General features: G+C 37.5%; 1 protein-coding gene across 1 annotated transcript; it reads left to right on the top strand.

Annotated features, from left to right (window-relative positions):
* Positions 1–248: 248 nt before the first annotated feature.
* On the top strand, positions 249–6,069 carry LOC139699075 (NPC intracellular cholesterol transporter 2 homolog a-like). The gene is made up of 4 exons (XM_071598075.1): positions 249–318; positions 1,479–1,583; positions 3,007–3,185; positions 5,956–6,069. Exons 1-4 carry the CDS (start codon positions 249–251, stop codon positions 6,067–6,069), a joined length of 468 nt encoding a protein of 155 aa, XP_071454176.1.
* Positions 6,070–12,715: the final 6,646 nt, after the last annotated feature.

Here is a 12,715-nt window from a genome sequence, read left to right on the forward strand (position 1 = left end):
CTAAGCGTATAAGCCACACGTAAAATGTTTTAGTCGTGACTGCATGCAAGGCCTTCTTATCTGGGGCTATATGAATGCTTAACCGTCAACGGTTATATCAGGATATCCCAGTGCCGCGCCAGCTTGGCCCGAGTGGAAACCGTATATAAGGTTAAGCGCTTGAGCGCTGTCCCCACTCTCGTTTACGAGTCTTAGCAGCTCAGAAAGGAAGTCTCCGTAGTCTCATCGCCAGAAGACCCCGAGAGAAAATGTACGGCCAAGCAGTCGCCCTGTTCATGGTTCTCGCCGTCGCTCACGGCTCGGAATTCTTCGAGTGCGGTATTTATTCGTATATTCTTCTTAGTCATACTCCGTTTGCTACGAAATGCTAACATAAGAGTCATCAGAAACACAGAAATGGAATTTCCAATTTCATTGATCTATTGCTTTTTCACTTTCACTGCAGTGATATTTCCATAGCGATTTTAAATATTAACTTCTGGTCAGCAAGTTTAGCTGAATTCGATTGGTTGATATAATTTACAGTATTATGATATAATATCATTACATAGTATAGTACACTACAATCCGCCCCTATGGCGTATGGTAGGGGTTAATTACTCACCAAACTTCTTTTGACTCAAAATAATTATCTCTCCTAGCGATACCGAAAGTTCTCGGATAACGTAATAATGAACCGTTATCGTTCGTAAGAAAAACTAATTCTTCAATCTATCTATTATACTCTTCATTTCTCAAATAATATTTTCAATTTCAATTTATAATAGCATAATTTTTAATTTCACGATCCAATTTACTTAATTTTAATTCCATAACTTTAATTTTTAGCCTGTGGAATTGAAAAAAATAAAATCTTTAAGCATACACAAGAGAGTCCACCGATACTAAAATGTAACTTATCCAAATGGTAACTTTTCCTTTGTAATTCTTCTAAACTTAAGCAAGAGTCTGAAGAGCTTTCTGCCACCAAAGCCTGATCTCAATTAAGATGCGGAAGAATTTTATTGCTCCTATCACATTGAAATTAACTGGCAAGGGTCAATACCAGAACCCAACCAGATGTTTAAAAATGGGTTTGAATAAACACTGCAGATCGCGAGTAATTTACAGAATTCTCCAAGGGATTTTGATAATACTATGCTCTCAAAATAAAGGGGGTCTTAGGAATATAAGGTCCCTAATTAACTTAGTAAATGTAAGTGAATGGGGATAAAAGCAATATTCATTCACAATTCCTTTATCTCAGTACCACTTAGTATCAATTTCTGCCTTTCCCTTCCCTTTTCAAAGCAGCAAAACGTATTCTTTCCTCCCTGCGTTTTCAATATTTCAATCGGCTATACGCCCCTTAGTTACTTGTTTCTCTCTTTACTCCCATTAGGGGTTAGGCTGAAAAACGGAGACTTTAGTTTTAACATCGGCCCAATAAAGTCGTTCCATCATTAATGTTTACCCATAATTTTTGAATTTGTTTTCAGAGAATGTTACTTTGGCGACTGATCTGAGGATTAAAGATTGCGACGTGCTGCCCTGTCAGTTTCCCCGCGGGAAGGACATTATCGCTGAAATGGACTTCAAAACCGGTGAGTGCGCCCATTTCGTACCCGAACACTATCCCATCGTTCACTGGCGGGTATTATACTTACAAATTCCTTGAAGGGGGTCGCAAGCCTCCGCCAACCGTGTCTTTTGGGAAAAGAAAATTGACCATCCTGAAAACTATTCACGTGAGAGGAATGAAAGTATGAAAACATAATCTAAGAATGTAATCTCATCGGACTCTAGCTGTTCTAATCCAACGATTTCAACGACTAATGATCATCTTGCTATGAGGGAATAACATATTCTAACGCTGGGAGTTCCATTTATCAATATGGTAAGGGTGAAGTATGAGGTAAGGAGAAGAATTCCTTCCACATATAAGTAACGTCCATATATGCCGTAGCAAATGAATTGGGATGTAGAGTGGAGATAATAATTCCTTTTTAGGCACATCGGAAATTGTCTGCAAAAACGAAAGTTGATATACAGAAATGCATACAAGAAAGCATTGCATACTTGTGTATTGCTTCTTGTGTGCCTTCACGGATTGAACTTTTGAGTTTTGAAGCGAAGGATATTAAAAAAATATTAGACTAGCATGACCACAAGTATGCGTAACTGATAGGAACTAACGTATTTCTAATAACGCAGAGGAACAGTAGATTTAGATTAATATGTTACCGTTTCCCTTTGAATTTTCTGGATTGTTATAAGACTGCAAAGAGAATATGTAAATTTTTGTTTATTTTTTGATGGTGAGTTTAATTATTATTATACTTTTCTATAACTAAACGATTAATTTAGCAAAAAAAGCGTTCTTTGTAAACATAATTTTTTGAAAGACAATTTACTAAAACTGGCAATTGCGAGTAAGACTTAAAATGCCATATTTGTAAATGACACTTGTTGACAGAATCAAACGGCTGAAAAATTAACGATTGGTCAAGTTTGCTCTTCTGCACATGATACCTCCGCAAATCTGGGTTATTATTGCTATTATAATTGCGATGGAATCAAATTTCGTGTTTAGTAGAGAATTGTATTCATCATTCAATCAAGGTAAATCACTTCCTTATATCCTACCACTTTAACTATTAGCCAAAGCTGTAAGAAGTGATACCGAATGGGAGTAATAATATGTTTCTGTCGGAATGTTTACGGGTCTTTCTCAGACCCTGATAGAATCTCGGCGACGAATCGTCCGATAGTAGATGGTCCGACGCCTTCTTCGCTTAGTTCATTAAAATTACTTGATATGTTGTACTTGCGTACAATGGCGTCTTATCAGGCCCCCATCTGGCGTCATTCGTCAAGGATAGGGTAGCAGGTCACGACAGGGTACCTCTTCCTTTTGAAGCCTAAGTTTCCCAAATAAAGAGCACCTCACCCACCACATTTCCTGCCAGTCACCTCCATTAGCCTGACTCATTAGCCCTCAAAATTTCCTCTTCTCCATATCCCCAGAGAAACCGGCTTCGAAGCTGACGGTGCAGTATCGTGTCAAGATCCTGGACGTCTGGATCCACTACCCAATTGGCTACGACGATGCCTGCTCACACCTGCTTGCCGGGAAGTGTCCGCTGGCCGTGGGCGATAGTGCAACCTACGACATTCACATCCCAGTGATGCCGTCCTACCCAAAGGTGATGTTTTTGAATTCATACGAATGACCGGCACCAATATTTCTATCATCTCGATTAAATGTTTGTCTTTCCTAATAAATATGTCGTTAATATGGGCAGAATGAAAATCGATATAGCCCCATGCTTTCTGACACAATTAAACACGGTTGGAATATCAGTTTCCTGCGACACCACATGCCACCCATACGACTTGATTGAAAAGCCGCTCAATTCTACACCGAGCGATAAAATAGCAATATTTTAAGCGTCTTTCAGTACTCTAATGCCTGCGCCTGTAGTAGTATGCGTATGGAAATAACAGTGCCAGGATTATGCATGCTATCTCTGTTAATTTATTATTATTATTAGGTAATCTACCGGTTAAGGTAGGTTTTTGGATGGACGTAATTACTAATTAAATAATTTGTGGCCTCTAGCAAAACACAACATCCTACTCTACATCAGGTCCCTCTTCAGCTCTGAGTACTTTCTTCCTCCCTTCATCCCGTCCAACATCCCTATCCTGTTACTTCCCTTTCCTCGTTTGCCTAACATTCTCCCCTCTATTACAGCCTTCAACATCCCACTGCTGGTCAATACCCCCTTCATCCACTATTTTCTGCCTCCATTGGATTTCTCCCAACAAACCCCTCTCTTCGCCCACCATACCAAGTACTTCCTCATTTGTTTTCTTGTCTGTCCATTTCACCTTCTCCATTCTTCTCCAAACCCACATTTCAAAAGCCTCCAATCTACGGCTATCCTCCTGCTTCAATGACCACGTTTCCGCACCGTACATAGCTGCGCTCCATATCAAAGTTTTTACTAGTCTTTTCTTAACATCCTTACACAACGTTCCTCTCATCAACTCCCTCCTCCTTGTGAAAGCCTCTTTGCCTAGCACAATTCTTCTCCTTACATCCCTACTACTTGGACCATGTTGGTCCAAAATATTTCCGAGATACGTAAACTGTTCTACCTGCCTTTAGTTCGGCCTTCTTTAGTTTCATCTCCCTTAATGCCCTTTCTATCTCATCGCCTAGTATGCCTGGACCTAAGCTATCTTCCTCCACGTCATATTCTTTTTCTATGTCTAACTTTGTTGGTCTAAGTTCTGTTAATTTACCTGATGAAATTAAAAAGCAACATAAGATAGCGGAAAATAGGTTGATACCAAAACCTGCACTAATTATGAAATCAATGACGTGTTTCCCAGTGTTAGAGTGATCGCCTGCTGAACAGAGGGACCGGGTTCGACGACTGGTGACATGGAATAATTTTAAACTGAACTAAAATAACTGGCCACTTACTACCAAATGGTTGAATTTCACACGTTGTTAGAAATCAGTATGAGATGAGTTCACCTTCCTTACATATTATTATAGATTCGGAGAGATTACTTTAGGCGATGAATTTAAAAAGATCCTTTTCCATCTACTTATTTTACTGATAAAATTCCATTAAAATTAAACTATAAATGGGTGCAATAATTTTTTTGAGAACATTCAAAGGTTAATGTACACTTGATGGGATTGACGCTTTGTTCGGAGTTAGTTAATCGTGGGTTACATCGTCTAATCTCTTTGAGAAAAATATACATTTGTTTATTTTTCATCATCGTATTCTATTTATAAGGATTCGCTTTAGAAGAAAAGGAGATTTTTTACATACCCGGAGAAGTAAAAAGGACCGCTCTTCATTGAATCAAGATTAATCTTCAAGCTCACAGGAGCTATTGGGAAAGTCTATCCAACTTATGCAAATGCATTTCCGTTTTCAAATTTAAGAATGAATAAATTATATATATATATATATATATATATATATACACAATGGATTCCCTTTCCAACATCGTGTGGCACTTTTTTAAATTAATGAGAGCCCTCACCCTGTCTTTTTTCATTGTTTTATTTACCGCAGCAGGGTCGATAATTTCTAAAGGTCGCTTAAATTTCTCTTTCAGTTCTCAATCCAGGTGGAAGTGACGGTGAAAAATGAGGTGGGTGATTCCTTGTCGTGCTTCCAGATCGTAGGGCACGTTGTAGACTGATAAGCCGGCGTCTCCCATCACCTTGTGCCACTGTCACAGAGTCCTAACGTATTCTTGAACATGGCAACGCGGCACCATTTTCCCGTATCTTTTGTTAGTCGCAATAAAACCATTGCGCTGTAATCCTGAGTTGATTCTTTTGTTAATTCATATTTTTGGAGCTATATTTATTCATCAAAACGAACATCACAACAGTGTAAATAATAAAAATGTGTAAATTTAATTTCTCTTTCTCCGATTCTATTCAATTTCTTCCCATTAAATTCTGACTTCCTTTGAAATGTGATCCAACCATCAAAACATCAATTATTTAATAGAAGTTTCTGATAAATTTACCGATGAATAGCAAAATCGAATTATTATTTGAAAAAATATTTTTTCCTCCCAATTTTCCGATGATTTCACATTCAAAATTTTTTTCTCGATAACGATCAACTTCCACCTCTAACTACAATCGCCCATATTCCATTCTGAGTAACATTCGAGAACGTAACTAATCACATCTTCTTGAAAGTTAGTCATAATTTGAAATAACAATGCTAAACTCTCTTATCCACTCTGTCTCATAAGATCAGGGATCACTTCTACGTTCCAAATAACACATTCACATGAATCGTAACGACTGAACCCGTTTGGAGCGGTGACTGCGGGCATGAAGTGTTCCAAGCTTCGGGTCATGGCTCATGTTGGCGTCAACGATGTGGCGGACCGTGGATCTGAGGAGATTCTTAATTTCTTCAGGTAATTGAACTCGGAAGTAAAGCAGGTGGGTGGTGCCAGGGGATTGATGTGACACTTTCTATCTGCAGCCTTGCTCGAGGATTGATTGTGGACTTCTGGTTTGGAGCAGAGTGAAAGGCATCAATCAGAGGTTGCCTGCTTTCTGCAGGGATATCGGGGCGTCCTTCGTAGACCTTCAGCCGGCGTAGGAACCCCTTGAACAATTCCGGTGTTCACTACAGGTCTGAGGCCGCCAGGTGTTGTAGTGGTTAGGATATTTGAGCAATGCAGGGCTTTTTGAGATTAAAGTGTAGGTCAGCGTGTAGTTCACATAGTGGGTCTGTGAAGTCTTCTTTGGCAAATCATGTAGCTAAGACCTATTTACAAAGGGGGATCTCATAAAGACTTGAATAATTATCTTACTACCTGCCATTTCAATTCATGGAAAGGTTTATGGCAGGAAAATTACTTAATTTCCTGGATAAGTATGAAATAATATCAACATTTCAATTTTGTTTCCAAAGAAATGAAGGAGCCACACAAGCCGAACTAGTTGTGAACAGTATCAGAGATGGAATGGATAGAAGGCTTAATTCGGTAATAAAATTTATAGACCTAAGAAAATCTTTTCAATTAGTCACTTTTGACTTAATCACAATATATTAAAAACAGTACATATATTGTATTGGATTTCGTGGGCTCACCCATATTTGGTTTTCTAATTATTTAGATAGAAAGTCACTAAAATAAATAATGTATGTAGTGAAGATTATGAGATAAAATCAGGTGTGTCATAAGGATTTTTTTGGTCCTTAACTATTTATATTATAAATAAATGACACATTCAAGTGCTGTTATTTCTGCGAGTTGATATAGTATGCTGATGATGCAGTACCTATATAAAACCATAGGGAGCTAAAAATAGCTATTCAGGGTATGGAATTTGACTTGAAGGATATCTAAAAACGAGTGCATGATTATAATCTCGTTATCAATGACAAATAATCCAAAGTCATATGCGCGAAACAAAAAACCTCTGATATCATAGATATTCAATTACAGATTCATTCACATTACTGCCTAGATTACCTTATCCATAGCTGTAATTGCCCCATGCAGGAGAAAGTAAATAAATATAATTACTTGGGGGTAATCATTGATAAAATTATTAACTTTTGTGAGCATAATTTAAAAATAAATGAATTAAATTACATCCTTCGTCAAGTTCACCACATTAATAGTTTTGTAAGTTTGAATGTCATCAAGATAGTGTATTTCGCACTTGTTGAGAGTATTTTAAGATATGGTAGAATAGTCAGGGGATCCACTGATTCTACCAAAATTAGTATACTAAAACATAAACAGCAAAAATTCCCAGAGAAATTGTCTGAGAATAGAAAAACAAATACAAATATTCTAGATGGAAGAAATATCTTTCAAAAAATAGGAAGTCTGCCTGTGAACAGGCTGTATAGATATGCCATTTTAATAGGAAACTATTTTATGACAAATTTAAATACCTGATTTAAATAAAAAGGAATTACCGTTAAGGGACGATATTAAGTATACAACAAAAATATTTAATACGAATCAAGGTAGTAGAAAATTGGAAGTCACTGTTCGTATAATTTTTTATGAAATACCTAAATATTTAAGAATATTACTGTCATTATATGCTGTGAAAGGGAGAATAAAAGACTGACTATTACACAGAATGGACTAGGGCTTGCAACAAAACATGACAAAATGAATGTAGCGTTATAATTGTAACATTTTAAGGTATCATTTTTGTTTACGTCATCCATACTGTCAAGATAAAACTGACTGGCTCAGCTGAACCAGAATGAGTATTCCATTTATAAAATTTTAATGTATACTACAGTTGTATATTACGAAGATCAAAACACTCTGGTACATGATAAAGATTGCCTGTTATTTTATGTTGTATTGATTGTCTGTGATTCTTTATGTATCATAGATGATGGTGATTATACTACTATTGTACATGGAAAATAGAAATAAATAAGTATTAATAAATAAAAGTGAAGTTCAGTGCTAGCAATAGTTCATTTAACAGGAATCAGATACCATCGGACGAAAAATTTATAAGGGATTCAATATTAATAATAAGACAAGCCTTGTTAAAAATTCAAAAAATCGTAATGTCAACAAAACATAATCTGTACCGGTAGTTCATTGCCGAAGTTTGAAAAACAAAGTCGCGGCTTATCATCACCTTATTCAGAACACAGGCGCAGATAAAATTATGGGGACAGAAAGCTGGTTATTCACTGATATCGCCAAAGGTGAACTTTTCCAAAACTCCCCTTCCGGTTACACAAATGAAAGACCAAATAGAATCGGGGTCGGTGTCAAAAGTTCTGCTGTTAGCAGGGCTGAGGTAACTCCAAGTAATGGTTTGGAAAGCGTTTGGTGCTCAATTCAAAGTCCTCAATCCAAAATATTTTAAGTATGGGCATTTTGCAGGCTGCCGGTCAAAGAAAATTCAATGCTAGAATTAGATCAGAAAATCAAAGGTTTATCATCCCAATGAAATGATCGCAGCGTTGTAATTGGTGGAGATTTAAATGTTCCATCTGTTGATTGGAGCACATACCGAGCATCTGTATACTATTTTTTTAACAGGGGCTAAGACAAAGATCCCCGCGAGTCGCTATGGAATTATTTTACGTTGAACTCGTTGCATGAACTTGTCACTTCACCAAGTAGAGGCGATGTTATAAATAGTTTGTTGGCAAGGAACATGAAAGAAAAATTTACTTGTTTAAAGAACGGGACTACAATGGTCTTAAGTGCGTGCTTCAGAATCCATTTGCTAGTTTTAAAAAAGATATTAATCACCGAGTTACTGAGGATGCGTTGGATCACTTCCTTACGATCACGCACTCAGCAGTTAACAAGTTCATTCCCAGTAAATTTATAAAATATATCACGAAACCTAGATGATATAAAGCGGGAGTAAGAAAAACATAACGATGTCAAAGTCTATGTCACGCCAAGATGAATAACATTAGGGATGATATCTCTAGCGAAATAAAGAGTGAGATCACTTATGATTACAGCAAGTATCTGGTGAGCACCAAGAAGGGATATCGGAAAGCGTTAAGCGAATTCAAGAGGAAAAGATAAGCAAACATTTTGAAAAAGAATTCGAAAGCATTTGGGTCATGCGTCAGAGAGGTTCAGAGAAATAATTCAATAGTTAATTCACTCAAAAATGATAAAGGCGAAAGAGTAACCAGTATTTTTTAAATGGCAAATTTATTAAATTCCTACTTTCAAAGCGTCGTCACTAATATCTCACAGAATTCCCCCGATAGCTTTCCAATTCAATCGGTCAACCTATGCCCAAAATTGAAATCTCATATGATGGAATAGACCGGTTGCTGAAAGATATTTAGCCTAATAAATGCTCCCGGCCCGATGAAATACCCGCTGGTATATTTAAGGATCTAGCTTTGGAAATTGCTCAGTATCTACTAATAATATTTAAGACGTCGCTGGTAGATCACAAGGTTCCCTGAGATTGGAAAATGGCTAACGTATCACCGATATTTAAAACGGAGACAAGGAGGAACCGAAAAGCTACAGACCTATTTCCCTCACATCTTTTTCTAGTGGCTTGTTCGATTGTGAGACACTTCGATTATCAGGATTTATTAATGTGAAATCAGCACGGTTTCCGAAAGGGTAGATCCTTCGGGACACACCTTGTGTTTTTTGTTCTTGATATTCTTAATTTGTGAGAGAGCAATTTTCCAGTGAACGTGATTTTCATAGAATTTAAGAAAGCCTTTGGCCAAGCACCTCATAGTAAACTACTCGCAAAGCTAGAAGCATATGGCATGGATCAAAATATCCGGGGTTTGTTCAAAGACTTTTTGAATGGTCGGGTACAAAGAGCAGTGATAGATGGAGTTAGCTCAAATGCAGTGGAAGTTACTTAAGGTGTTCCCCAAGGGAAGTGCTATGGGACCTCTTTTATTCTTACTGTACGTTATCGACATTGGCTCCGAAGTCACTAGTAAGATTCATTTATTTGCTGTTGAAGCAGTAGTTTACCGTGACATCCGTAATCCTGGCTACACAGCAGCTTTATTCGATAATCTCGATACTATTCAACGCTGGTGCGACCCTTATAGAATAGAATTAAACATTAAAAAGTGCATAGTGATCAATTTCTAGAAAAATAGCAATTTACCCCGAGCGCCTACTGTATTGGGAGCACCAATTAGGAGAGTATTGGATAAATGTGATGAGAAGGTCAGAGAGAAATATTATCTTCCGCTCGTTAGGCCTCATTAAGAATATGCTGCATGTATATGGCATCCTCACGATGTTGGATTGGTTGCCGAATTGGATCGCATACAGCGTAGAGGAGCTAGATTTGTAAAACGATGTCATGATAAACTGAGTGGCGTATTCAGAATGTTAGAGGATCTAGGCTGGGAATCACTAACGGAGCGATGTTAAAATTGTAGATTAAATCTCTTGCATAAATTGGAAGGATGTCTCTTTAGAAGTGATGTTGAAAATGTATTATGTACCCCATCGTACAACGGTAGGAGATATCTTGCTCAAAGAATTAGAGAGATTAAGTTTAGAACAAATAGATTTAGTATGTCATTTTTTTCATGGACGATAAAACGGGTTCATAATAGCATTGTCTGAACCCGGTAGGGTCATGTTCGGGTAAAAATTAATCTGACGTGTATTCACCCCCTGCCACACATCGCAGCGGTTGCTTGCGGGGTACATAAACAAATAAAATAAATTAACCCATCAAAATTGTGTAAAAGTTATTTCTCCAATACGCCTTTCCATCTGATATTAAAGATCAGTCAACGTAAGTTTAATTATAGTGCTTTTGAAGAGATGTTAGATAAAAGACATTTCTGGTGCAATATTATATGATATTTTATGAGGATATAGCGTCAGAAATTTCGTCTATTTTCGAAATAATATGTTAGAAATCCCTAGTAGATCACAAGGTTCCCAGTGATTGGAAAACAGCTCTTTGATAACCTATATTTAAAAGCGGAGACAAGACGGATCAGAGAAATTACAAACCTAATTGACTTATGCCCATTTTTGCAAGGTCATGGAATATATAAGTCACTTCGATAATGATGCTCGATTATTAGGAAATATAAATAAAAAACCAGCTTGCTTTCGGAAAGGGTAAGGTTTTTTTATTGAAAGGTAAAAGCGTGAAACAATTTGCGCTTTATGTTCATGATATTTTTGGTTTGGGCGAGAGTATTGTTCGCGATTCGCAGTGGACGCTGTTTTTCTATATATTATAAACGACGCTGTTGACAAAGTATTTCATATTAAAATACTCACCGAGCTAGGAGCTTATGGAATAGGTAGAATTATCCTCGGCTGGATTAAAGACTTCTGGAATGGTCGCGTAGAAATGTTAGCCTTAAATGGTGTTACCTCTAAAAGTCACTTCAGGTGTTCCCCAGAAAAGTGTCATCGAACCTCTTTCATTCCTGTTTTATGTTATCGACATTAACTCCGTAGTAAATATTAAGATACGTCTATTTGCTCACGCTTAAGTGGTTTAAGGGGATATCAGTAGTCTTAATGATAAATCAGCTCTCTTAGATGGCCTCAATGCTATAATGTTTCAGCATAGCGTGGTAATAAAATTGATCTAAAAAAAGTGCGAATTGATTAATTCTGGGTGCAGGGGTAGGTAAATATAAAATTAATATAAACTGCGGCTGGCCCTAGATCTCTTCGAGTACAACTCATTTTAAAATTGACTTCGAGCTCCCCATGCCTGACGTATTCCCTACTATATACATGTATGTTCAATTGGCAATGTAGCCGCGGCCCACATTATTCAGGGTACGGCCCGTGAGGGTTCGTCGGCCGGGTGTCATCGGAAGGGGCCCAGTGCCAGGGCGGTGAATGTAACTTATGTTCTTTAATAAATACTTTAAAATTCATTGGAATTAAAATAGCATCGATTTGGAATAGTCTTCCGCGTCCTTTTGAAAGAGAATGTAAAGCTGTGTGTGTGTGTGGAATCTACCTGCATTTTAATGTTAAAATTTTGCAGACCAAAATTCATTCAAAAGTTCAATGACAAGTCGTAAGCCTCCTGTTGAATATCCCACTCTGGTGTTGCTATTCCACCTATGTGGAACGTCTATAAACACATTAAGAGTTCCTTTCAGGCCCTTGGCAGCAGCATTTTCCGCGAGAACACTGGAGTTTCCGTAAGTTCCAGCCACAACTTGTTATTCCGCTGAAAACTATGGTTTATCAGGTAGTAGGGAAGACGAAGAATCAATGCTATCCTAGAAAGGTAACAAGCTGCTCGAGAGTGGTCACTTTGCCGCAATCGATGTATGATAGGGATAAAGGAAAGCACACGCTTGATAGTTTTCTTGGCCGACTGCACAGAATTGTCCGTTGTGTCGATTAGTACACCCTGGTACTTACCCTGGTATTGAGTTGAAATTATTAGAGAGTTTGTACTTTTCACTTGTGCCTAAAGTTTAATTTAGAATTCGTATTAGTTACAGGATAATCACATATTTTCATTTTATCATAACATAACCAATCATCAAGATTACTTTTTACAGACATTTTTTATAACAAGCACAGCGCAATCATTGGTCCAACATTGGGAAATAGCGGGGCTAAGTAGATGCCCCACGAACAACCGTGTAAACGCATTAGTCACAGCCATATTTAATCCCATAAAATCTCCAGTGAGCTATATGTATTTGGAGTTGTTTTG

Source organism: Hetaerina americana, unplaced genomic scaffold (genome assembly GCF_022747635.1).
Source record: "Hetaerina americana unplaced genomic scaffold, ioHetAmer1.1.p SCAF_9, whole genome shotgun sequence".
NCBI classification, from domain to species: Eukaryota; Metazoa; Arthropoda; class Insecta; order Odonata; family Calopterygidae; genus Hetaerina; species Hetaerina americana.

Coding starts and splice junctions, on each gene's coding strand:
- LOC139699075 (XM_071598075.1), top strand. CDS start 249: ATGTACGGCCAAGCAGTCGCCCTGTTCATGGTTCTCGCCGTCGCTCAC. Junction 319..1,478: donor CTCGGAATTCTTCGAGTGCG/GTATTTATTCGT, acceptor ATTTGTTTTCAG/AGAATGTTACTTTGGCGACT. Junction 3,186..5,955: donor TGATGCCGTCCTACCCAAAG/GTGATGTTTTTG, acceptor TAATTTCTTCAG/GTAATTGAACTCGGAAGTAA.